The following is a 26,752-nucleotide window of genomic DNA, read 5'->3' on the forward strand; positions in this document are numbered from 1 at the left end:
GCATGCAGGCACGCACGACCCTGTCCCCTGCATTCTTGCCACAGAGAGCATGTGGCCCTGACTGCTACCGAGGACCCGCCTTCAGCTGCAGCCAGGGCCGAGAAAGAGCTTGGGTCGTTGGTAAGGTCACTGAGCAGGCCTGCATCCCGCCCTGCCTGGGCCTGTCCTACTTCTGTAGCTGTACCATGAGGCAACAGATGTCCTTCAAGCCACCATGACTCGCAGTTTTCTGTTACTTTACAGCCAAAAACGTCCTACATGATGTTTGGGAATTTTATCAGATCTAGGCCCTGCTCTCAGGAGGTGATATGCTAATTGGGTGGAGGTTTTAGCCTAATTGTGAAAACTGTATTTCTGTCAAAACTTACAAAGCAGGGGTGCCTTGGTGGCTCAGTCGGTTAAGTGTCCGACTCTTGATTTTGGCTCAGGTCATGATCTCAGGGTCGTGAGACTGAGCCCCTCATTGGGCTCTACACTCAGCAGGGAGTCTGCTTGAGATTCCCTCTCCCCCTCTGCCTCTGCCCCTGCGCCAACCCCCTACCCCTGCTCTCTCTCTCTCTCTCCGCCCCTCCCCCATCTTGTGCACAAGCTCTCTCTCTCTCAAAAATAAATAAATCTTAAAAAAATTTACAAAGCAGTTTAAGTAAAGAGAAAACACACACACACATCCCAAACCCACCAACTCTAGCAACAGCAGAGTGTATGCAAATGCTAAGGAACGCGTTGAGATGTAAGGCTTCCTTTAGGTAAGGCTGCCTCTTCCTGAGGCAGACCGGAAGGAAGTGAGGGGGGAGAGCACTGCAGGCGGTGGTCACAGCAGAGGAAAAGCTCTAAAGCTGAAGACACTTGCAGGACACAGCAGGTGAATGGCATAGTGTTCTTATAGAGAAATTAAGGACAGATCAGTGGAGACCCCTGGGAGCCAAGGCAATGGAATGAGATTTCATGTGGTAGGGCGAGAGGGGCGAATGTAATCTTCTCAGACTGTTTGGACAATATCAAAAGATCTTAATGCCAGTGTCAAGTGGAAAGTGATGGATATGGGAGCACCTGAAACCAGCAAGAATGTTTATGATGTTTTTACAATGAATGTAAAAATCAAACAAGCGAGAAGTATCGCAGAGATAAAAAAAAAAAAAGAGTTTGGACTTACTTGATATTTCAGTGGATCTCCAGGAAATAAATAGAAGAGACTAAGATATTGGGGAAAATTGACAGGATGAGCCAATTTGAGGTAAAAGGAAAGGAGAAATGCCGGGATAAACCCACCAACTTTCCAATGTTGATTGGCCATCCAAGAAGTACCTTTGGTAGGTAACTAGGGTCACCATGAGTATGTGAGTGGAGAGGGTGGTGTGTGCTGTGTTGGGTGAAAATGACAGGGCCTGGATTCATCAGCTGGGCTTCCCAAACTCCAGTCAGGTGCCATTTTGTCATATCTCCATGCAACCTGTACAATTATTCAAAATTGACTTTAAAAAAATTAGTCGTCAGGCAACAATTCCAGGAAATCGTAGGTATGGGTGTTCTAGATATATCTTTTTTTCCAGATACACAAATGTGTAGCTATTAAAATGTTCATCTTTATACCACCTAAAATCATCTTGCACACCCTAGCGGTATTCATCCTATCCGTGGGGAAAACTGCTTTAGGAGAATAAGAGAAGTCAGCACCGAGAGCCAGAACTCCAAGGTTGGCAACAATCCTCATGAGGAGACAGGGTCCTCTCAAGGAAGCAAGAAAAGTCAAGAGACGGAAAGAGAAGAGACACTTGCATTTGACAAGATGTGGCCCCTCGTCACTCAGCACGAGCACATCTGCTACAAGTGGAATGCGAAATCCAGCCAGTAAGAAACCAAGTCTAAACCAGTGGTTCAAAAGCTGCAGAGTGTGACCCATTCATGGGTAATGAAAATAGTTTAATGGGCCAGGAGTAGCTTGGTTTAAAATGAAATATAGAAACACCAATTTGCCTTGAGAAGAATCACTGTTTCAAGAAAGCTGTCTTAATTATATGTCCACGCCTAGGAGTAGTGGGTCAAGATTTTTTCTTATTGTAGTTTTTGGTCATAAAGTGGATAATAAAGGCAGATGATGTATAACTCCCGATGAACCCTGGGTTGGAAGATTTAGTCATATGTGTGGGACATGAGTCACAGGAAGTGGTGTTTGTCACTAAACATGATCAAGTTTCTCTTCACCACAGAGTAGCCGGTGTCTATAAGGACTAAGTTCTGCCTGAGGGAACGATGCTTTCAACTCATTCATTTTTAAGGCACAAGTAAGAGAGTGAAAAATGAGTCTGGACCAAACTCTTTGGACATGTCAGTTGGCACTTTTTAAAGGTATATTCAGGTATACAGTCTACATATCTGGGAGGAAACACATGTCACACGCACACACACACGCACGCACACACACACACGCACACACACACACACAAATATGGGAGTGGCAAAGAATAAAGGTGACTTAGTGTTTTTCCTGTTTTTCAAACATGAAAAATTTTAAAGAAAAATGGTAATGGCTTATTATTTTCCTGCTGAACCGTGGGTGGTTAAGAACCCTTCCCTCCAGGAACGGCTTGCATGTTAAGATTAGGACCAAACAGGGGACAAGGATATGGTCATAAATCCTATGAAACTCTTCCGTCTCTGTCTCTGTCAGCGGTATCCTGAGAGATGTACAGGTCACAGCAACGCCTTGAAACAGCAGCGAAACACCTCCAAGTTACGTGAGTGGTTCTCAAAGTGGGGTCAGAGGATACCTTGGGGGGGGTTTGTCCCTGCAACCTTTCCAGGGAGTCTACAAGGTCAAAATGTCTCATGATAACACGAAGGCAGTATCTGCTGTTTCCCTACTGCCTGTGCCCCATCCATGTCTGTGCCCTGGAAAACTCCAGAACCTCATCTCACACTGAGCTGGCGGCAAACGACAGTAACTTTCCACTGTGGGGGAAATACGCCAGTTTCACTCAAGAGCATCCTTGAGGGCGCAGTAAAAATGTATTCATTTTAGGGTCATCTGGGTGGCTCAGTCGGTGAAGTGTCCCACTCTCGATTTCAGCTCAGGTCATGATCTCAGGGTCGGGAGATCGAGGCCCGTGTCGGGCCCTGCGCTGGGCGTGGAACCTCCTTCAGATTCTCTCTCCCTCTCGCTGTGGCCCTGCCCACCCCGCCTCTCTCCCTCTCTTAAAATTTTTTAAAATTTATTTTATTAAACGCCAACCCTTCAATACATGTCCTTTTAATATTCTGTGTGAAGATACGAGAGGTAGACCTAGAGTCCCCCTGCTGCAAGCTGCAACACGGTGGTGTTCTTGAGGAAAAGCACGCGTGTGGTTGAGTGGCCTTTTCAATGAGACATTGAAAAACTGACAAACTGTGGTTTCTCAGACTTGGGTGTTTGGCAGACATTTTTTCTAAAATGAACAAAGGGAGCCTGTCACTTCAAGGCAAACAACTGACCATATTTGTTGCCAACGATGCAATTTGAGTTTTCAAGCAAAAGTTAGAATTGGAAAAGCTGTGTCTGTCATCATGAGCTTGGCAGCTTCCCAATACTTAGAGACTTCTCAGAAGGAGATCGGTGGTGTTATTAATAAAGGTGATTTTGCTTTTTGATACTGTGTAATGAAATGGGTTGACATTTGGAAGATCTGCATTAGTCAGTGACCCAGGATTTTCCAAATGACCAATGCATGATATTACAAAATCATGCATGGGGTAAAGATCCACTCAGTGCAGGAGAGACGGATAGACTTTAACGTAATAGAATAGATTCTGTTACGTAGGCTGTGAAGATTTATTAACATGGCTTCAGATTCCACATTGCAACTAAACTTTTAAGAAACTACTACTTGTCCAGAAGACCGTCCACAATTTTCTGAAGAGGCTATTAAAATACTCCTCTCTTGGGGCACCTGGGTGGCTCAGTTGGTTGGGCGTCTGCCTTTGACTCAGGTCATGATTCTGGAGTCCTGGGATCGGGCCCCGCACTGGGCTTCCTGCTCAGGGGGGAATCGACTTTTCCCTCTGCCCCTCACCCTGCTCGTGTTCTCTCTCAAATAAACAAATAAAAATTACTTAAAAAATAAAATAAAATACTCCTCTCTTTTCCAACCGTATATCTGTTTGAGGCTGAAATTTCTTCATGCATTTCATCTCAAACAGTATATATATGGCAACAGAATGAATGCAGAAGCAGACAGGAGAGTCCTACTGGCCTTTCACCCAGGGCTGGAAAAGATTTGCAATCATGTGAAGCAATGCCAGTCTTCCAATTTTTTTGAATAAAAATCTGTCCATGCTAATATGTCATGAGTTTATTATTGGTCTTTTAGATAAACTAATACATATTTTCAAACTTCTTAGTTTTAATTGTTTTTCAAAGATTTTATTTATTTATTTGAGAGAGAGAGAGCACACATGAGCAGGGAGGAGGGGCAGAGGGACAGGGAGAAGCAGACTCCCTGCTGAGCAGGGAGCCCGATGTGGGACTTGATCCCAGGACCTTGGGATCATGACCTGAGCCAAAGGCAGACCTGAGCTACCCACGTGCCCTCAGTTTTAATTTTTAATATGGTAAATGTCAATCGATGAGACCCACACAAATAAAAGCCCACCGGGTCCTCACTAATCACAAGTGGAAAAGGGTCCTAAGACCTATACGTTCGAGAACAGCAGACTGACTGCACGGCAGCCGGACCTACCCCTCTGAACTAACTCCCGCACTCCTGAAAATTAAAGGAGATAGTCTCATCCTCTTCTCCGGAGTTAATGGCCTTGGGCTGTGTTAGGCAGGCGTTTCTTTCTATTTTTACTGGGACAGTCACTTTGATTATTGAAAGAGAAACTCTTAATCATCACAGTAGCGCCCGGCACAGCTACCGTCCAAATTCACAGCACCTTTTACGAACCAACGAGTCCCGTCCTTTTTATCCCACTCACATCACACATCATTTTTTTCAAACTACTATGAAGTTTGCATGTTGAAAAAAAAAAAAGGCATTAGCCTTTTGCCTAAATGCTTTTCATTGTATGTGTTTGAAAGAACAAGGCATTTTCAGCTACGGTGGTGTTGACCCCGCGAACTCATAGTGCCAGACAACAGGTCTGAATGTCCTCAGCCTTACTTCCTGTGCAGAAGGTCAAGGTGACCACTCAGCTGCACCCCCCACCACTCCTGCTCCCACCGTCCACATGCAGTTACCCGCCTTTGGTGTTGTGTCAACATTCAAGGTTTAACATTGTCGTGACTCTGCAAATATTGTGCACCTCGGAGCCAAGCTGCTTCCTGTGCTACGATCCACCTTCCTTTCTACGTGATTTAATATTTTCTGGGAGCTAGATTTTCTGCGTGTCTATCACGAAATCATCCCCAAACTCGGCCAAAGCCGGCACTCGTCTCTCGGTGTGATCAGACACGTAAGGTTATCTACGGGTCTTGTTCTTTCCTTGGGAGCTGTTGTCCCAGCTTTCGAGGCCCAGGAGGCCTCCGGACCCACCACATGGTGGTCCCACGGCCTCTCCCTCCCCCATCAGTGTGGGCATCTTTCCTGATGCCTGGGTCTTAATTTCTGCCCTTATTGTGAGGGACCAGATGTTCCAGGAACTTCCCCAGGAAAGGTACATGGGGGGGGGGGTGATTTATTTGAGACCTTGGATGCCGGAGAATGGCTCTCAATTTCACATCCTGCCAAAGTCCCAACTTTGAAATCATCTGCCCTCCATTTTGAAAGCCCTGCCCCATTCGTGGCCTTTTAGCTTCTGCTGTTCTGAATCCCAATCTCTCCCTCCTTTTAAGTAAAATCTGTTTTCATCTCCTCTCTGGAAGCTTTAACTCATTTCTTTATCCCTGCTGGTTTGAAATTTCATGACGCTGTGTCTTGGTGTAGGTCTTTTTTCTTTTCCCTCTTTCTTTTTGTTTTGTGCTGGGCATCAATCTGGGACTCATGTCCTTCACTTGTTCTCCTCTGATTCTTCTCCTCTTTTCCTTGTTCTTCCTCTCTGGACTCGTAGGATCGTAGGATCGAGAGGCTGAGCCTCCTGGACTGATGCCTTCCTTCCTTCCGTCCTTCCTTCCTTCCTTCCTTCCTTCCTTCCTTCCTTCCTTCCTTCCCTCCTTCTTTAATTCAATTTTGTCTTTGCCTTTGGGTTTACTTTCCAGGAGATAAGCTCAATTTTGCCTTCCAGGGCATGCGTGTATGGATATATACGTGTACCTGGTTGCACCGTTTTCCTTTCCCAGAACTCTGGGTCTTGGAATAACCCCTTTTCATTTTTGGAGCCTCCTGCTTTACTTCATGGCTGCAATGTCCTGTGCTCCCTTTTTTGCTTTCTCAGACTTTCTTTTTTTCTGTTTGCATTTATCTCTGTCTTTCATAATAGAGAGTTTTCTTTGGCTGCATATTTAATAGGAAAGCCCTAAGAAGCTAGGTTGGGAGGTCTGCACGTGCGGATGGGCGTCGGGGACGGTGGGCTCCGCCACAGTGAAATGGAAGTGACAAGCTGAAGGTTTCAGGGTCTGCAGATCTTTTATCTAAAGAGAAATCCTCCTTGTCTGCGTGGCTGGCTGCTCGTGAGAAAAGCCGGCTGCCAACATTTTGGGAGCCAGGCAGGGATGCCGGGGGGCTCATTAGTCCGCGTCGAGGCTTTTACTTAATCTCTATTTTTGGAACCTATCCTCCATGAGCAAGTACTCTTCTTGTGAGGGCAAGTATCTGGGATTTCTGTGTATTAACTTGCAAGCAAACCGGCAGCCTCGTCTTCAGAGATAACCGGTGCCTTCGAGCCAGAGTCCCCACGCTCCCATTTCATTTGAAAGTGAGTTTTTCAAGAAGAGCAATAATTAAAAATAGAGGCATTCATCAAAAGAAGCCTTTAAATATAGCAATGAAGTCTTTATGGAAGCAAAGGAAAGCCAATAAAGGACTGTCGACAGCATCACAAAAGCCGTGCAGTGTGGCTATAAATATCACTCTAAAGATTCTTGAGGCTCCAGGCTTGTTTATCGAAGGCCTTCGCCAGCACCTTGTTATTGCCTGGCTTTTAAAACCTGTGGCATAGTCTCAGTTCTCCGCAGTTTTAGAACTCTCCTAAAAAGAATGCAACTTGAAAATTCGCATTGTTTTCCTGGAGTGGCCCTAAAATAGTGTTGGGAGCTTTTTTTTTTTTTTTTTTTTTTTTAACACAATCAATGACAAAATGTATTTTAAAAGAGTGTCATGATCCCCAGCAGGTCGGGATTGTCCCTCCCCTCTCCCTCCCGGAGCCGACACCAGCAACTGGTCACGGTGTCCCTGTGTCCCGGTGTCCGCTGTTGGATTGGTAGTGAAGGCTTTTCACAAATGGGGTGACACAGGCTCAGGAGCGGCCCGGAGAACAGGGCGCCAAGGAGGCTCAGAGACGTGCAGCCGTTTAGATTTTCAAAGCAGAGCAGTTACCCGGAGTTGAGGGACGAGCAATCCACTTGAGGGATCCGCAGTGGGGCAGGTTGCTGAGACTTGCCATTTTTCTCCCAAACTTCATCCTCGGTCTGACATCGGCGAGGGTGCCAGAGGCAGGAAATGCAGACAAATGGGAGGAGGAGGAGAAGCGTCAAGAAAGTCCAGATCTGGTCCTGCTGTTGTGAATTCACTCGTGAAAATGGAATTATTCCCAAATTGCACCTGAGGAGAGTTGTCTGAATTATCAGGACTACTCAGAAAACAGGTAAACCAGTAATTATATTTTTATTTTTCTCCTTCTGTGTTGTTTCCATGGGCATTCTTCAGAAAAGAACAGCAACAGTCTTAATACTCGTAAAGGGGCCAAAGTAAGAGAAATCAGAGTGCCGGTCTCCGGGCAGCCTTGCACCACCATTTGGGAGGCACGAGGCCCATGAGCACGCCACCAGGCATCGCTCTCCCCGGGTTCTTCTTTAAAAGGACCCATTAGAGCCTAGCTGATGCCTCCTAGGAGTCATGAGGCATCTTCAGTGACCTCTCCCCACAGCTGCACCCAAACACGCATCACTTTGAATAGACGGTGTGCAAAGTAGCTCTCCGCAGGAGAGACCCACAGCTGTCATAGCAAGGCGGCCCCTCTTGGACTAGAACATATTCTCTGAGAGGCACGTCAGCATGGGCAAGGAGTTCGGGTTCTGGAGCAGAGCGCCTGGGCCTAATCCTGGCTCTCTCACTCGCCCGTGGTATGGATCTCTAGCACGGGCTGCCCCGCTTGGCAGGACAAGAGCAAAACGAAAACACGGGGCCCCTTGCTCAAAAAATGAAGAATTTCAAGATGACAGCAGAGAGAGCTTTAAAGCAGGAAGGGGCCCTTGTAAGCGCAGGGCGACTGCATAGGCCACACGCCTGTGGAGCTGGCTGTGCCTCGGTGTCCTCATCTGCACAGTGGGGGTCACACAGGACCTACCTCGTAGGGCTCTGAGGGGTATGTGAGTTAATTACACATAAAGCACGTACACCACATTTACAGAGCTCAAGACATTATTATCATACGCCCACATAGCCTCGACTTCGAGTCACACCATCTCGAACACACTATCCCAATTTGGCGAAAATCCAGCCAGCTAGTTCTCTGTGATTATGGCGACAGACAGACAAACCCAGTTTCATAAATCTGATTAACAGCAATTTGGCCAAGGGTGATATGCTTTTTAAACCCTGGGGTTTTATCAGTGAATAAACTCTGATGACTGAAAGCTCAATCTCATCCGAAAGCCCGAGTAGCACCATATTGTGCTGCACTTTTGCGGATAAGCTAAAAAAAATGTTAAGCACATCCTTATTTATCATGGCCACGGAGAAGTACATGCGTTGTCTGATGAGTCAAGAGAAACTAGAAATAACTAAAAGTTTAGAACAGATGACAATACGCGATATGCCTCACAACCGTGTGAAAAAACACAGCTTAGTTCACAGGCAAGGATCTTAGTCCAGCAATACACTTGGCCAAGCACAGATCCTCGTCAGCTAGGATCCATGACTAAGGATCTGAGGAAGGGGACGCCATGTCTTGGACAGCATGTGTGAATCAGGCTAGCATCCGCCTTCTCTTTCATTGTAGTTTCCTGCCTTAGGAAGGGGAGGTGACTTGGGGCTCCTGGCTGGCTCAGTGGGTAGAGCATTTGACTCTTGATCTCAGGGTCATGAGTTCAAGCCCCACGTTGGGTGTGGAGTCTACTTAAAAAAAACAAAACAAAACAAAAAACAAAGATTAAAAAAAAAAGGAAGGGGAGGTGACCTGGTTGTATCGGGCAAGAGCTTTGATGTGAGTAACACCACAGAATCCAGAAGCCAAGTATGGGCAAAAAAATCTCAAAAGGGTATATTCATCAGGTGTTACTTCTCTCATGTAAGATTTCTAAGACTGATGTCAAAGTCAAAACCGGTGCCCAAAGCATAGAAAAAAATGAAGAAAGCAAGTTGTGTGGATGAGAATAAGGTGTATTTGACCTCAAAGCTCATGTCCTTCTGCCTGCAGCAGTCCCGGTTGCGAGTCCAGCTCTGCCACACTCTGTGTGTCCAGCACATCCCTCTCCGAGGCTCGTGCCGGTGTGGCGTTGTCCCCTCTGGCTGGTTGCCAGTGAGTGAACGCTGCTCGTAACGTGGGGTCTGCTGCTCGGTAATGGGTCCCAAAGGTAGGTCTCCATGGGCACCGTGTCTCCACTAGTTATGAGTCGCAAAGTCTCAAGCCGATGACTTAATTTTCTACGTCTTGATTGGTAACCCGCATAATGGAGAGGATAATACCGCTTTGCAGAGCTGGCGGAGATCTGGCTGGGATCGTGTATGCTTGGCCCCTAACAGGCATCAACAAGTGGGTTTCGACTGCATCCCTAATTTCATAATCTGCAAACCAGGCAGGAGAGAGTGACTGCATTGTGTTGTGAGGACGGGAAGTCAAAGAACCTGCATTTGCTGTAAGAAATCAATGCGCCCGATGCTTATTATTTTAAAGAAGGAATAATAAACTATATTATATTCGAAGAATGGTGGATAAATTTGTTCCACAGATCCCAGAGCACCTATCGTCATCCTATGCGACAATCCACTGAAGATCATTTTAAGACTGAAAAATGACATTTTGAAAAAAACCTTCTAGTTATTTGTCAGAGAGAGAGAGAGAACACGCACGAGCATGGGGAGTGGCAGGTTCCCTGCTGAGCAAGGAGCCCGATGCAGGACTCGATCCTAGGACCCTGGGATCATGACCTGAGCCGACGGCAGACACTTCACCGACGGAGCCACCCAGGCGTCCCTGAAAACAACAATCTCATAAATTATTTGCCACCAATGTGCTTTATCTAATTGAATATCGGGCTGAGAACACATGCAGGAACACTATGAAATAGGGTTATCACACAAAGGAGGAACGTGTTATAGGATGATTTTAACTAACCTACAACCAGCATCACGAAGCGTCTAGAACAGTGAGTGGTCATCATCCACCAAGGTTATCTCTGACGCGGATGACTAAGGAGCTGGTTTATATTATTTCAACTGCGCTGCATTTGTGTTAAGGACCAAACCGGAAATGAGGCACGGGATCTCCTAATGACTGGCTGACGGTCTTCTGAGTCAATTCAGAACGTAATGCAAACTGGAGAACAGAATGAGGTATCACGGGCGGCTACAGAAATTCCGGTGCCATATTGAGCGGTGTAAGATCCTGCTCGACTCTCTAAGCGTTGGGGGGACTCTGGTGACGCAGCAACCAGCTCGACCCAAACTGACCTGGGCCAGTGCTGTTGGAACGGAAATAAAATCTGACCTTATTCTGTGCACTGAACTATTTAATGAAACATATTTGTGAATACAACTCGATCTTCTCACATTCGGTCTCGGTGGCTTACTTAAAAGGCAGTCTCTTCATATTTTTGTTTTGAATAGACCTTTTATTACTTGTGTTTATTTTATCTAGGCAACGTATCCCGCGCTCTACTTCGGTTTCGGCCTCCTAGTTCTCAGAAAAAATAAAAAATATGACTTTGCTTTGTTGAGGGGAGCACGTACACCCCCTCCCGTGAAAGTCAGGCCAGAGAGCTAAATGCTGGCGACGCTCTAAGTCCTTGGAGCTCCTGGCTCTAAAGGCCCTTTAATCTTGCTTTTACCATCTTATAAACAGGGAACGGAGGAGTTTTTATGTTGACTTTATGGCTTTTCTTCTCATATCACACAGATACCTTAACATGAGGACCCTTGCCCAGTCACTGCAGACACATGCAAACCCAACGCATAAGTCAAATGCAGTCTACGGTTTATGACCAGTGGGAAAGAGACATTTTCTTTAATTGCCCATTTGTAAGATTAAGTGGGCAGGCAGAGCGATAACACAGCCCCGTCTATGGACATGTGTCCCGAGAGCAGGAAGGATCGCAGACTGTTTCTTGAGCCACTAACACCAGGTCTCTATTTTGAAGACAAATTCTTTCATTAGTTCAGCATGCAGTGCTATACGCAGCCTCTTGGGGGGCATACTAGGAAAAATCCTGAATGAATAAGTATATTTTTCCCACTAGTGGAAAATTATTTCTGCAATCATTCTCACATCTTGGAAAAGAATAAACTATATTGATATTACATCCCAATTCTAGCATCTTCAAATATGGGTAGTGAGCACGTAAACGTGTACTTGGGGATCCTCCCCCCAAACCAATCCTCAATTGCCAGACACGATAAAAGTGAAAGGCCAGAATCAAGTCCAGGAACAAGGACAGCTCTTAAGAACAGGAAAACGTGTTCCTTTCTTTCACCTGCTCACCTGACTCCTCAAAGTGGCAGCTGAGTCCCCGGCCAGCAGGCAAACAGCTCCGGGACCCCCGAGGCTCCCCAGTACTGAAGTGTTGTATACTCGGTTTCTTAAAAGAATATGACCGCTAGTGAATAAGCCTCATTAAATTGTACTATCTTTTATCCAAATACCACTACGATCTCTGTCTGACAGCTTTGGGTATGTTTATATGTTTTTTTTTGTAACTTTCTTTTTTTCTTTTCTTTTTTAAGATTTTATTTTATTTATTTGACAGAGAGAGAGAGAGAGAGCGAGCGAGCACAAGCATAGGGAGCAGCTGGCAGAGGGAGAGGGAGAATCAGGCTCCCTGCAGGGAACCCGACGCGGAGCTTGATCCCGGGACCCTGAGATCATGACCTGAGCCAAAGGCAGATGCTTAACCGACTGAGCCACCCAGATGCCCCAAGGGCTTGGGGTATGTTAAACGTGCTCTCCGGGCTACATGTAATATTTATCGTTTACTGGGTTAGACCCAGCGGTCTGCTTCATAATTTGAATAGTATAAAGTAGTATTTAATATTGTGTGACCACCAAATTTTATGAAAACGAGATCTTTAAAAATGACATCCTCCTGCCAACTGAACGATGTAAACTGAAGACAGGGGCCTGATTGTAACATCAGCGGAGCGCTCGGGCTTATGTTTGTCACGTGTGCACGGCTATGGCTGCGACCGAGTGCACAGCAAAGGCCAAGCAGAATACAGCCCAGCACGGTTGAACTGTCTCGGCATGGCAGAATTGTGCAGTTTTTATTCTCTTTATGCTTTTCTTTTTATAATCAGAAGAACGTTATTATTCAAAAATTTTCTAACTGTGGTAAAATAACATAAAATTTACCTTCTTGACCATTTTTAAGCACCCGGGTCAGTTGTGTGAAGTACATGGACATGGTTGTGCTGCCACCAGTCTCCAGGACTCCCTCATCCCAGAGGGATGCTATTTTCTAAAAAAATATGTTATTTATTTATTTGTCAGAGAGAGAGAACATGAGCAGGGGGAGCGGCAGAGGCAGAGTGAGAGGCAGGCTCCCCGATGAGCAGGGAGCCCGATGCGGGGCTCGATTCCAGGACCCTGGGATCATGACCTGAGCCGAAGGCAGACGCTTAACGACTGAGCCACCCAGGCGCCCCAGGAATGCTGTTTTTAAAAGAGCTAATTGAAGACTTCTCCAGATGTACCTAATTTTAAAAATTAAACACAAAGACGGCCAGTGGAACGGCATAATCAGACTAAGCCAAGATAATTGAGTAGTCCTACCAATTTGCGAATAACACATGATAAGCAATGGGCTTTTAATCTGCTTTTGATACAGTGTGTGAAGAGGAACTCGTTGGCCGACGCATAGAGATCATACTGGCATTTTCTCTGTGTAGTTCCTTAGAGGGTTGTTCCCGAACCACCTCTAATCGTGGTCATGGTGAGCAGATGTCCTTCGTACTCAGGACTCCACACAACAGTGCTTTAGGGTTCTGCGCTCAGCCTCAGAAATAGCGGGGAAGACGTGGTACAACACACCGCCCGCTGAAGTGGGTTGACCACGGCTGGGAGTTTGGGTAGTCACTCATTAACAGGTTACTCCCTGCGGTCTCAGGGAGACGCCGGAGGACGCTTGTTCTAAACTTTTCCACCATTCCAGCGGCTAATTTCTATGGAGCCATTCAGCAACACTGTTAATACTGGTGTTAGGGTCTGTGTCACTGTTGTACCAACGACACTTCATCACCCAAAGTTAATGCTTTTCCAAGTGCCGTGGCTTAGAGGACAATCCTGGTCCTGACCTGAAGGAATTCCCATCTAAATGCAAATCAAGACAAGCCCGTCTAGAATGCACGAGCACATACAGTAATTTTTCCACCATCTAACGTCCAGGCCCCCAAATGCATTTTCATACAACTGTGTTGGTAAGAAGTGTCCCTCATTAGAATGACATTCTGCTTGCTTTCTTCGCTGCACCAGTAGCTATAGAGGTAAAGTGTTCGAAGTCTTGATTTCTTTGATTTGACGCATGGCCCATAAAAGAGACAAAGAGAATCATTTTTCGAACCTCTGCTGCTCCAAGCAGACTTACACATCCAGGCCCCTGGATGCCTCCATTTGATGTCCCAAAAGAATCAAAGAAAGTATGACGCAAATAGAGCTTAACTTTCATCCCAAGATCTACTTCCCCTCCTAATTAAGGACACTGCCATCCAACCTTTCATGCCAGAAACTGGAGAGTCACCTGCAGCCCTCCTCCCACAAGCCACGTCCCTGGCTCTCACCCAGGCCAGCCGATTTTATCTGCTACACACCTTCATAATTAACCCCTTCCTCTAAGTCTTCACTCCTGTGGCCTTAATTCAGCCCTTTGTTGTGTTTCACTGGACTACTGTCGTCCTTTCTTTACGGGTCTGCTTGCTTAGTCTTCTGGACGCTTCCCCTGGCCTCTAGCCTGTCACTTGAGCAATCCTTCTATTAAAACGCATGGCTGTGGGGCACCTGGGTGGCACAGTCGGTGAAGCCTCCGACTTTTGGTTTCGGCTCAGGTCATGATCTCAAGGTCATGAGATCGAGTCCTGCATTCGACTCTGTGCTCAGTGTGGAATCCGCTTGAGAGATCTCTCCCTCCCTCTCCCTCCCTCTCCCCCCCACCCCGTGCCTCCCCCAGCTCGTGCTCTCTCTCTCTCAAATAAATAAATAAAATCTTTGGGAAAAAAATGCACAGCTGACCAATTCGTTCCTCAGAACCACTGCCAGGGTAGGCAATGAGGACTTCGTGAGGCCCGTTTGTGCTATTTACGTCAAATCTGCATCCTTTCCTCACTCAAGGAGAGTAAGGGGATGAATAAGGGCCCTTCCACCTTAAATTTATATTACCCCACATCTCCTTAATCCAGTCCAAAAGCAGACCATATGACATCATAATGCACTGAGGGTAAGGAGAGTGCAGACCCGCCGGTCCCAACTCTATAGGACTACCTGCCAGTTTGCTGACTTTATGGGCAGCCCGACTGCTGGGCCTTGGCGGGCAGGCCCGGTGGCTAACTTCCCTCGCGTGCTCCCGGGGAACTGGCGCTGCGCCCTCAGTGGGTCGGGCTCTACTGCGGGCCTCTTGCCTTTCTGGGGACTAGTCTCACCCTGGCACGTTGCGTGGGACATCCTATTAATTAATGAGATGCAGGAAAGGGAGGCTATGGCACAGATTAGGCAGGGGCTGGCAAGTTTTCTTCCTGAAAAAAGGCCAGATGATAAATATTTTGCGTTTTGCAGGCCATCTGGTCTCTGTTGCAACTCCTCACCTCTGCTGGGGCAGCGTGACAGCAGCCAGAGACGATGCATAAAGAATGGGCGTGGCTGTGTATTAACCGAAGTTGAATTACAGAAAGAGATGACGGGCCAGGTTTGGCCGGGAGGCCAGCCCTTGAATTAGGCATATGTGAGCTGAGCTGCTACATCAGTGTGCGATGGGTGGGCTGAGAAGCCTGGACTTCTCTAGAGGAAATCACACCATGAACATGGGCTTTGGAGCCCTGCTTCCTTGCTTCAAGACTCGACTTCAGTGTTTGCTAGCAGTGGAGCTTCGGGAAGCTTACACACATGCTCTCCTTTGATCCTCACGTGAAGCCTGATTCTTTGGAGGACAAAGGAGTGGGTACAGAGGGTGGGAGGTTCTGGAACGTGTACCTCCCGCCATCAGCACGTTCACACGCTCAGGCCATGCCCATCTTTGAGAGCGATGCCCTCTGGCTCCCTGCCAGCCCTGGCCCTCACTCATGGCTCCTCTTCACTCCAAACTTCATGATAAAGCTGCCTCTGTCTACCCTCCATCACCACACACCCACCTAGTGGTCCCTGGAAGGCTGGCTTCTGCCCTGAGCTTATAGAGAGCCGTGATCAAGATGGTTTCTCCAACAAGAAATGCGTTAGTCAAGGCCTGTTGCATAGTTAGGTGATGTCCTTGACAATGCCGGCCCACGAGATGGAAAAAGCTAATTGCAATGTATTCCTCCTCCCAGCAGAGGTGCTATCTGTAGATCACCCCGCTCCCGTGAGCATCCCAACTCCACGGGACACCAATATTTTAACCATTGCCTTGTCCAGGGTTGCTCCTTTTGGGTGGAAAAGTTCAAGATGAATCCTAAAGCAGCTGTTGTCATGATGGCACATTTCACCAACAGAAGGGTTGGCTCTGTCAACCAAGACAGCAAACTAACTCACTCTGGGGAATGTACACTTGTGCCCCCGTGATCACCGTGATGCCAGTGCATATCCCCCATCTGCTAGGTGGCGGCCTAGAAGGGAAGAGTTGGAGGCTAACTCCTCAGTTGCTTTAGCCCCGGGTCCTGGCTCCACAGGACCTGCTCTTGCTGAGACTCTTGAGGCAGAAATGATCTCAACTGTCCCTGAGCCCTCCATGCCTAGTCTGCTGCCAGGCAAATGATGGCATCTTAGGAAACAACCATGCAATGAGTCATTTCCCTCATGGGTCCCTGGGGAGGTGACAGAGGTAGGCCATTGTCAAATTAAAGAAATATTGAGGTGGAAAGATTCAACGTCCTTTCCTGGAGCTCAGCTACCCTGGGGAACAGAATAAATAAGAATCCCAAAGACCCAGGCCAAGCTCAGAAAAACAGGCCAAGCGCTCAGCCAAGTACATCTCTCTTATTCGAGCTCTACCTTCTCTCTGCTCACGGAGTCACGATTCTACCAGTGCAGGGACCCAGGAAGGATGCCAATTATAATACCTTCTTTTGACAGCTGGAGAGTAGATATTCCCTGCCTGCCTCTTCAACACACTGGCAACACTTGTGTAAGCAACAACTTTCACGATAACCAATCCCGTTATGAATCAGTTCTCGCCGGCGCTCCTACTCCTCGACCCAATGTGAATTTTTCCCAAACTATTTTTAAAATATCTAATCTGTTGTGAGTAACGGACAATGGAACTGTTAGTTTGCCATTTCTGGACAGATGGTCTTAACACCAAGACCTTATTAGGTTGTAATTTGATATTTAAAGTGGTAGATGGGAATATAAGAACAAAACAGTGCCTATAAAATCTTATCTATTCCTTAGTGTCAAGTGATTTGAAATATTTTTAGATTTCTAGAGTGCTTTCCTATCTTAAAAAATAACAAAGGGAACTATTCCAAATAATAGTCTTGAAAGACTGGTTGGTGACTTCCTTCCAAATATTCATACTAGAAAACCAGGGATCTTGGAGATTGATTCAGTGGCAAGACAGTCAATTTTTTAAAAGAACCCCAAACTTCTGAGTTTATTATCTCCCCATATACATGATAAAACAGGTATTAGTTATCTTTTGATATCTAACAGATCACCCCAAAACTCAGTGGCTTAAGAGAGTAATAGTAATTTATTATCTATGAGGGACTGGATTGTGTCCTTCCCTCCAAATTCATAGGCTGAAGCCCTTAACGCCCAGTGTGACTGTATTAGGGGAGGTGCCTTTAAGGAAGTTACTAAGGTTAAGTGAGGTCATAGGATGGGGCCCTAGTCCAATAGGACTGGTGTCCTCATAAGAGGAGGAAGAGACACCAGGGATGTGTGTGCACAGAGGAAAGAACGCATGAGGACACAGCGGGAAGGTGGCATCTGCAGCTGAGGAGGCCTCTGGATCCTGTCAACACCCTGATCCTAGATTTCTGATCTCCAGAACTGTGAGAAATGAATTTCTTTCTTTTTAAAAAATATTTATTTATTGGGCAGGGGGAGAGCAAGCACAAGCAGGAGGAGTGCCAGAGGGATAGGGAGGAGCAGACTCCCCACTGGGCAGAAAGCCCCATGTGGGGCTTGATCCCAGGACCCCAAGATCATGGCCTGAGCTGAAGGCAGATACTTAACCAACTGAGCCACCCAGGCACCCTGAGAAGTGAATTTCTGTTAAGCCCCCTAGTCTGTGGCATTTTGTTATAGTAGACAAAGCAGAATAATACATTATTTCTTATGGTTTCTGTGGTCAGGAATTCATGAGCACTTCACAGATGGGTGGTCCTGGATCTCTGGTATTGGCTGGGGCTGCAGTCTCATCTGAAGACTCGACTGGGGCTGGAGGATTCACGTCCACGGTGGCTCACTCCCACAGCCAGGGAGCTGGTGATGGGTGTTGGCTGGGGCCTTAGTTCCTCTTGCCCTGGGCCTAATGAAAACTTTTCATTCATCCCCAACCAACCATCCTGAACCATTTTCTTCAGTTTAGTTACATACTAAATACATCATAAGAAGAAATACAATACCCCTTTTTTTCACCTGTCAGGATTTTGGAGTCATAAATTGAAAAAATAAAGTAGAGACTAAGCCCATGATTAGAGGTTGTGATGTACCACTCAGATCCCGCCCCCCCCCCCCCCCCCCCCCGCCGGCTATTGGGAATCTGCCAAGCGATGGCCCTGAACTCTGAGCCAGCACTGCCCTTGGCTGAGGAGAGTTGCATTGGCCACACTTAACCCCCTTCAGGACAGCTGCCATCTAATGACTGGCCGATGCAAGGGTAGAAAGGCCTGGCACCTTTGCCCCAACTTGGGACAAGTCTGGGGGACTGCCCCAGTTTTAGTGCTCCCTGGGGGTCTGGACCTTGTAGAGACAGGACTGCCTCGCAGCCTCTCCCTCAGACGCGCCTCCCTCCTTCTTTTCTCCCTCAGGCACTGATCCTCAGAATGCTTCCTAATGAACACCCTGCACGTTAATTTCTGTCTAGAGTCTGCTTCTCAGGGAACACGAACTGCGGCAGCCACCTTTTCAGGGAATTACTCTCAAAAGCGTTAAGCATCTAAATTAAACTCCTCACATAGAGATAAATCAACCTCTAGACTCCAGTATGTTGTGTTCAACTACAGACCCGGCTGTTGAAATCAAGTGATAAGGCGTGCTTTATCCATGCTCTCTGCAGCGGGACTTTGTCACTTCTGCTTCATGCGTTGGCCAAAGCAAGGGAAAATCCAAGCTGGCTTCAAGGGGAGAGGAAAGAGAATGTACCTCAGGTAGGAGTTAGAGTACCAGTTCTGAGCCTAGGCCTCAGGAAGACTTGCCTCTGTGCCTCCTGGAATCGTGCCACTGTCATAAGAACAGGTCTGGGACAGCCTCTGCTGGGGGAGGAGAGACCACACGGAGCAGAGGTGAGACATTCCAGCTGGGGCCACTCTGAGCCGACCAGCCGCCAAGTAACCTGGTAAGTGACCACAGACGTGTGAGTAAGCCCAGCCAAGACCAGAAGAATGCACAGCCCGAACTGACAGCCTGCAGGATTGTGAGCTAAATAAACGGTTGCTGTCTTAAGTTTTGGGGAGGTTTGTTATGTGGCAACAGAAGAACGGGTCTGGTACCCAGTCCTGTTGGATACAGGAACCAACCAAGCAAGAGAAGAGACCCTGGGCCTCAGCTGATGCCTTGGGTTCCCTGTCACTGGCTCAGGGGCTGCGGCTGACGGCTCGGATCTGCAGCCTTCTTCCAGGATTGCCCTTGGGTGACAGGTGCCATTCCAGCTGGAGGTGCATTTCCCTCGGCCTGGGGCATCCCCAAACTAACGGCTGCTTGGTGTGAGGGTAAAAAGGCCAGCTTCCTTGCCTCCAGGCAGGGCAAATTCTGGTGCAGGTTCCACTCCATAGCTCCCCTGTCGTCAGGCTGAGGCTACGTCTCATCCCAAACCACATACTCGCCTTCCTTCTTTCCTCCCCTTGCACCTACAGGTTTATTCTGAGCACTCTGTAATCAATCAACAAACTTGCAGCCCAAACCCCGTCTCAGACTCTGCTTCTAAGGACTCTGACCCAAGACACAGGTCAAGAGTGAAATTCCTAGAAGGAAAAGGGGAGGAGCACGGGAATGCCTGCTATGGAAAGAGAACCAGAAAAGTACCGAACCTCCAGTACCCTCACGTCAAGTCCTCAGTGCAACGGCAAAGAATTCTTCCACTGGTCCCAGACAAACACCTCCCGCCACCCAAGGAATCTCACCCATTGCCTTGACAAGAGCAGAATGTAAGGCTCGCCTTTTCCCTTTGGTCTTTTACTGCTTCCTTCCCACTAACCTTGTCCTGATTGGTGTTTAAACCTATTCCCATTTATAGGAAGAAACCATCACCTCCATTCTAATAGCGACAGCCCCATCTCCTCCCCTTCAAAGTCAGGATTCTCGAGCAATCTGTACTCGAGATCTCCACCTCTTTACTCTCCACCGTTCAAGCCCACATTCCATGGCTTCTGCACTTGACCACAGTATTCCTGCCAATGTTATCAGGGCCGACCTTGGTCCTTACTTTGCAGGCCACTCTACTGCCTTTGACGTCACTGGTCACTCCCCCCAAATGCGTGAGACACAATGAAACACGTTCCTTTTGCCTTTGTGATACTGTGTTTGCCTGGTTTTCTGCTTAATCTCAAGGCAATCCAGAATCCTTTTCCTTTATTTGTGCCTTAATGTCCATGTTTTTCTGACTCTCTTCTGACCTACCATACATTTTTTCTGGATTATTTCATCTACAATCCTGGCATAAATTACCATTCATATCCTGATGATTTTCAATCTTAATTTCTAGCCCCAGATGCACATACCCAACTGCCCTTTAGATAGTCCTCCTGAATGTTCCACGTGCACTTACTACACCACCAGCACCTGAACGCACACATACACGTGTGGGTGCCTGTGCACACATGCACGCCCCATACGTGCTCACGTGCGCGCATGCACACATCCACAGCCTGCTCCTCTTCCTCCCCTGTTCCCTATCCCAGCAAATACAACTACCATTCATCTACTTTCCTAAGGCAAAACTTCTGGAATCATCCTTGATTCTTCTCTTTCCCCCTCAACTCATCAATCACTGCATTCCAAATTCTTCTCAATTCAACTGCTTTTTTTTTTTAAGATTTTATTTATTTATTTGACAGAGAGAGAGAGACAGAGACAGAGACAGCACAAGCAGGGGGAGCAGCAGAGGGAGAGGGAGAAGCAGGCTCCCTGCTGAGCGGGGAGCCTGATGCGGGACTCGATCCCAGGACCCTGAGATCATGATCTGAGCCGAAGGCAGATGCTTCACCGACTGAGCCACCCAGGCACCCCTCAATTCAACCCCTTAAATAGTTCTTTACTTCTTAACCCTGGTCCGCTCCATTCCACCGTCAGGCCCAGATAATTTCACACTGGGTCTCATGTGAGCTCCGGTCCTGCTCAGATCCAATCGTGTTTCCAAACCCATCCAGACAGAACACACTAAAATGCAAAGCTGATTATTTTTCTCTGCTGGAAAAAAAGTCCACTTCCTTCCTCTGGGATTGGCTCTTCCACTCAGACTGGACGGGGTATTTTCTCCCAGTATAACAATACAGGTTCCATAAAGCTTTGTTGTAATCATTTCCCTGCCTGCATCCCCAGATGGACAAATCTCTGTCCTTTGTCCAACTAGTTATTAGCTATTTCTTGAAGCCCTCCCATGCAGAATGCACCATTAATCAAGTGGTGAATTGGATAAACATGTCTCTTCCTCACACGTTTCTCACCCATCTGCCCTTTCTGAGCAGTTTCTGACACATAGCAGTGGCTTAGTAAGTCTTTGCTGAGCGAATACATGATAAAATGAGTACTTTCTACCAAAGACGAACTAAAGACCTTTATCCCCATTCCAATTTTAGAATAAGACTCATGGGAATCCATTTTATAAAAGTGATCTTTGGGGTCAATGTTTACAGAGAGCATCTTTTTGTCCCAAAGGGCAGAGACAAATCGTATCTAAATATTTTCAGGCTGACAGAAGTCTTGAAGCAATCACATTTCTCCAGTGAAGATTATGCTGGCTGCCAAATTCATGAAATCAGCCAAGCTCTTAAGGAACTTAGCACATAACTTGAAGATGTTCAACATAGTCCAATGACAAAGGAGTGCACTTTGTATGAACTTGAAATGACCACCAGCCCTGCTGCAAAGCAGGACAGAGGCAGCCCAATGATGGCTGCAGAGGCTGTGACAGGGGCCCCCAGACACCTCCGGTGATAAAGCTGACCAATGGGATTGGGCCTGTCTAATGTCAGGGAGCCAGAGGGGATGTTGTTTTCCGATTTTGAAATGTATCATTGCAGAGCAGAAGTGAGGAGCCTCTGGTGATCACCCAGATTTTCTGAAGCTCCAAGTTATATAAACATTGTAGCCTTGCCTGGATCACTTTAAAAAAAAAAATTTTTTTTAATGGTAGTAAAAAATTTTTTTAAAAAAATTGTAGTAAAATATACATAATATAAAATTTACCATTTAACCATTTTTAAGAGTATGATTCAGTGGTATTGAGTACATTTGCACCATTGTCTCCCATCACCCCCATCATCTTCAGAACTTTTTCATCTTCCTAAACTGAAACTCTTCCCCATTGAATGATGGCTCCCCAGTCCTCCCTGTCCAGCCCCTGGGCCCACCTTCTATTTTCTGTGTCTGTGAGTCTGACTACTCTGGGAACCTCAGACACGTGGAATCACACAGGAGTTGTCCTTGTGTGACTGGCTTATTTCACTCAGCATCATGTCCCCAAGGACCATCCATGTTGTAGCAGGTGTCAGGATGTCCCTCCTTGTTAAGGCTGAGTAAGATCCCATTGTATGGAATGACCACATCTCGGCTCTCCCCTCAGGACATGTGGATGGTTGCTGAGATGTCACTGAGATGCCACACTCGCTGTCAGCGGTGTGTGTGGGATCGCGGGCCCTGGCCAGGGCACGTGGCATGTCCACAGCTGAGTGTGGGGTACGGCTGAGGTGGCCCCAGGACCGCCTCGGAAGTCCCGGAAGGACTCATGCTTGTCGGCCTCAGCCATGGGCTTCTGAGTTGTGCGAGGGTTAAACAGCTAAGAACACCACTTCCCAGTCATTGTTGTCAGAGGGAAAAGCTGACATTGGACCGAGAGCACTCTCTGGCTTCTCTTTTATTTAAACTAGGGAAGGCCGGCAGCAAACTTCTGCAATCGTGGACCAGCCTTGTGTCTGTCAGCATCACTTCCAGTGATCTAAACCCCAAATAACTGCTTTCTCTTCCTAAATGGGGTTATTCTATCAATATCACTAATCAATGAGAAGAAGCCAATATTTTGAGACTTTTACATCTCATCTCAACCTCCCTCTTCAGTCCTCCCCCCTGCTCCCAGCCCACCCGGGCCCCTTGTGCCCCAGATCTCCTAGCCCACAGGCTTCTGGGTAGGTTTGACCCAAGGCTGGAGGGAGGAAAAGGCCCAGACGCCAGGATTTCTATCCTCTGCGTCAAAGGGCATCTCTGGCCGGCGGCTGCTTCTCCTCTGTGGTTCCAGCTTCTGCCGGGCAGACACACAGGGTTCTAGTCCCATCGGATGGGCTCTGGTAACCCCACCACCTCTCGCTGCCCCTCTAGCCCTAGGGGAGTAGTGGCTTCCTGCTTTTGACAATCTGGGTCACCTCACCGTTCCCTTTTTGGATTCTTTTTTTGTTCCGTTATCTCTATGGCCAAGTCTCTTTGTGAAGTGCCCAGGAGAGCTTTCTAGATCTTCTCTCATTTCCACCAAGTCATGGCTACTTCCCTTCTCTGGAAGGCCTTCCCTTCACCTCTCCCCCCAGTCAAACCCCACAGCTTATGCAAGGCTCAGTTCACCAAGTTGCACTGGGGCCTCAGCGGCCCTCATCACACCACAGTACTTCTCTTCCCCACCTCCTCTAGAGTGGACTCTCCACCCCACCCAACCTCCTTTCTGCTTTGACTTAACTCTTTCATCTGAGGGTTACTCCGTGTCCGGTAGGACGGGAAGCCCTTGAAGGCAGAAACAACGCCTTGCATTCGATCCCTCAGCACCTCAAACAACACTCTGAAACCTACATCTCATAGAGCAGTCGCGGAACGAACAAGGAGAACGGCGATGGTGTGTTCTCTGCACGACAAACACACCTTCCTTCTCTCCAAAGGCAACAATGTTATGGTTGGACAGCGTCCCCCCCAAAAGCTACAGTGACGTCTTAGCCTCTGATGCCTGTGAATGTGACCTTGTTTGGAAATAAGGTCTCTGCGGATGTGATCAAGTGAAGACGAGGTGACACTGCAGCAGGGTGGGCCCTAATCCAACATGAGTGGTGTCCTTATAAGAAGAGGACATCATGGATACACACAGACACAGGGACCACGGCCACGTGAGGACAGAGGTGGAGACTGGTGTGATGCTGCCACAGCCAAGGAACACCTGGGGCTCCCAGAAGCTGAAAGAGCCAGGGAAGGAGCCTCCCTAGAGATTCTGCAGGGAGCACGGTCCTGTCCAAACCAGGACTTCAGACCTCTAGCCTCCGGAACTATGAGGCAGTAGCTTCTGGTTTATTAGGCCCCCCAGTTCATGCCACCTTGTTCCAGCAGCCCCAGGGAACCACTACAGCCACCGAACCCCCCAGTCCCATCCACACAGACTTCAGGGACACGGTTCTTATGTCCTCACCGGGCACAGGGAGAACACTGAGGACCCATGCTCCCCATCGGAACCAGGCAGGGATGGAGAGCATCTCCAAGCCTCAGGCCCACTGTGCGGCAGGCGTGGTCCCGTCGCTCAACCACCTTCCTCCGTCCGCACTCACTGACCCTCGGGGGTCACGGGGGTCACTGACCCGCGGGGGCACGGACGCCCGGCTCACCACACCGCTGCACTCGGAAAGGCTCACCTTTTCTAGAATGCTTCCCAGCTCAAATGACGTCAAGCTGGAAATCTTGAAACTCCAAAATAAAACTTCAGTTTCTTTTTTTGCTTTGCCTATCACTTTTTTCTCTAGGATCCCAATCCAGATAAATTCAAATAAAGCTTTTAATGACCTTCTTAAAAGAGGCTGAGGCAACACACACTTTCTGGTCAGGTTCCAGATGTTACCACTTTCTGTTCAGTTGCTGTTTGCCCGCTGCACCCTCAGCGTCTCTTTCTTGGCCCGGGACTCATGATAAAATAGACCCAACGCATGAGGGGTGCACAGCCTCGGCTTCGGCGCCCCCCTCCCGAGGCCTGGAGGCCTGGGGCCCCAGGAGGAGGCCAGACTTACGGTTCTGGGGGAAGCATAGTGTGTCGGCGATGCTGCTGGAGGCCTGGCCACGCTCTGGAAGGAGGACGGGCAGTACCTCTGGCCTGTGTCCGGAGGGGAAGACGAGGCGTAGATGCGATTTTCCAGTCGCTCAGGCTCGTGCTTGTAGGATTCGAGCGGAAAGGTGTGCTGCTTGGTCACCTGGGTGGGTGTTGACGGAGAGGACGAGAGGCCGGAAGCTGTGGAGGAGGCCACAGAGCGCTGTCAGAAGTCTGGAGGAGGCAGAGGAAGGCTGAGAATGTTCTTCCATTTCTTAGCACCAAAAATTGCAAATGGCAAAAATCTGCATTATTAAATTCTGAATGTTGGGGACGAGATTTTATGTATGTATGTATGTATGTATGTATGTATTTCTGCATCGTGTCCCCCAAATAGCTGTGTGACAGTCTTAACCCCCTGCCCTGTGAAGATTTGGAAATAGGGTCTTTGCCGATGTCATCAAGTTAAAATGAGGTCACACTGGAGTCGGCTTGGCTCTTAACCCAACGAGACCAGCGTCCTCATAAGAGGAGAAGACATGGAGACCTAGACACACACTCAGAGGAGAAGCCGTGTCACACGGAGCTGGAGACTGAGGTCATGCAGCTCCAGGCCAAGGAGCTCCAAGCGCAGCCGGCGACCGTCCGGAGCCAGCAGTGAGGAAGGACGCTTTCCAGGGCCTCAGAGGGAGGACAGCCCGGCTGACACCTTGGTTTCAGAGCTCTGAATTGTTTAATGCCACCCAGCGTGACGCACTTTGTTACGGCAGCTCTAGAAAACTCACATAGTCAAGTTGCTGGCTACTGATTTGTTTTCCAAGAGAAGCCGAATCTGGATTCGGGTCTGGTGTCTCACATTTATGGAAAACTAAGTAAACTTTTTATTTTAAATTTGGTATTTAAAATTTTTAAACCATGCCAGTCAAAGCAAAGATGTCAGTACCAAGGGCTACCTGCTTGCTACTCGCTCCTTCCGACCCAGACAGAGACGCGTCAGCCGAAGAGACATAAGCCTGGACCTCCCCTGCGGTGCTACTCTGTCCTGAATTCCAGACCCGTCTCCTCACAGTGTGTTCCCTTCTCTGCTTCCATCTTCGCTCCCTGGAGGAAGCTCCTATTCCTTGGGAGTCCATTCAACCAACCCCTTTCTCCTGACTCTCCAGCCCTGGGACGCCTGCCCTGGACTCGTGAGCACATCTCACCCGTACTGCATATTACAAGGTCACAACACTCTATTTAACACTGAAACCAAATGCAAAAGTATTTAAGTCTCCTGTCCCCAACAAGATCCCCCATCTGTCTTTGGGGCGGGGGTTCTGGGTTGGCCTTTTGGGTCCCCACAGCAGCCATCGCTGCCCTGGTGAGGGGAAGGTGCCCGGAGACGCTCACCACCCAACAGGCGAGGCGAGAGAAGGGAGCACGGAGGGTGTGAGCTCAAGTTCCGTTGGCGTCTTCTCCCCTCCTCATGCCCAGAGAGTGTGGGGGTATCTATTTCCCTGGTGAGAATTTCAGAAGGAACCAATCAAAGGAGGAGGGTCATCTTCTAGGGAACCCCCTTTCCCATGAAGCATCCCAAGTGGGAAGTCCTGCTCCAGGCCCCGGGTTGACATCTGGCAGGCGGGTCTGGGTGAAAGCAGGAGATAGGACACTCGATCACCCACAGTTTTGTAGGTCTCAAAACTTAAGATACTAAAGGCCTCCAACAGGAGAGCTCCCAACTCTTTCAGAAACAAAAGTTTTCCCCCAAAGGTCTTGAGGTGGGGCTTGGGGGTGGGGGAGGAAGGAGGGGGAGGATCAAGAGCAGGAGATCTGGTGGTTTCCAGCTGTTGGGGGAGGGGTGGGGGAGGCCCAGCAGGCAGGGTGATACAGAGGAGCTGCCCGCCCGAGTCCGGGCCCTTCTCTAGTGTCACGGCTTCAGTGCTCCCC

The 26,752-nt window shown here is 48.1% G+C and overlaps 1 protein-coding gene across 10 annotated transcripts in view; it reads right to left on the reverse strand.

Moving 5' to 3' along the window:
- Nucleotides 1-26,752, reverse strand: part of PRKAG2 (protein kinase AMP-activated non-catalytic subunit gamma 2) — a 256,416-nt gene that overhangs the window by 67,952 nt on the left and 161,712 nt on the right. For all 10 annotated transcript variants that reach the window (XM_048213065.2, XM_044392289.3, XM_048213061.2 and 7 more), the window contains one exon: nt 24,810-25,027. In XM_048213065.2, the coding sequence (XP_048069022.1) occupies nt 24,810-25,027 (218 nt within the window). The remainder of the gene's footprint in view (nt 1-24,809; nt 25,028-26,752) is intronic.

The sequence above is a fragment of the Ursus arctos genome, unplaced genomic scaffold (genome assembly GCF_023065955.2).
Source record: "Ursus arctos isolate Adak ecotype North America unplaced genomic scaffold, UrsArc2.0 scaffold_3, whole genome shotgun sequence".
Classification (NCBI taxonomy): domain Eukaryota; kingdom Metazoa; phylum Chordata; class Mammalia; order Carnivora; family Ursidae; genus Ursus; species Ursus arctos.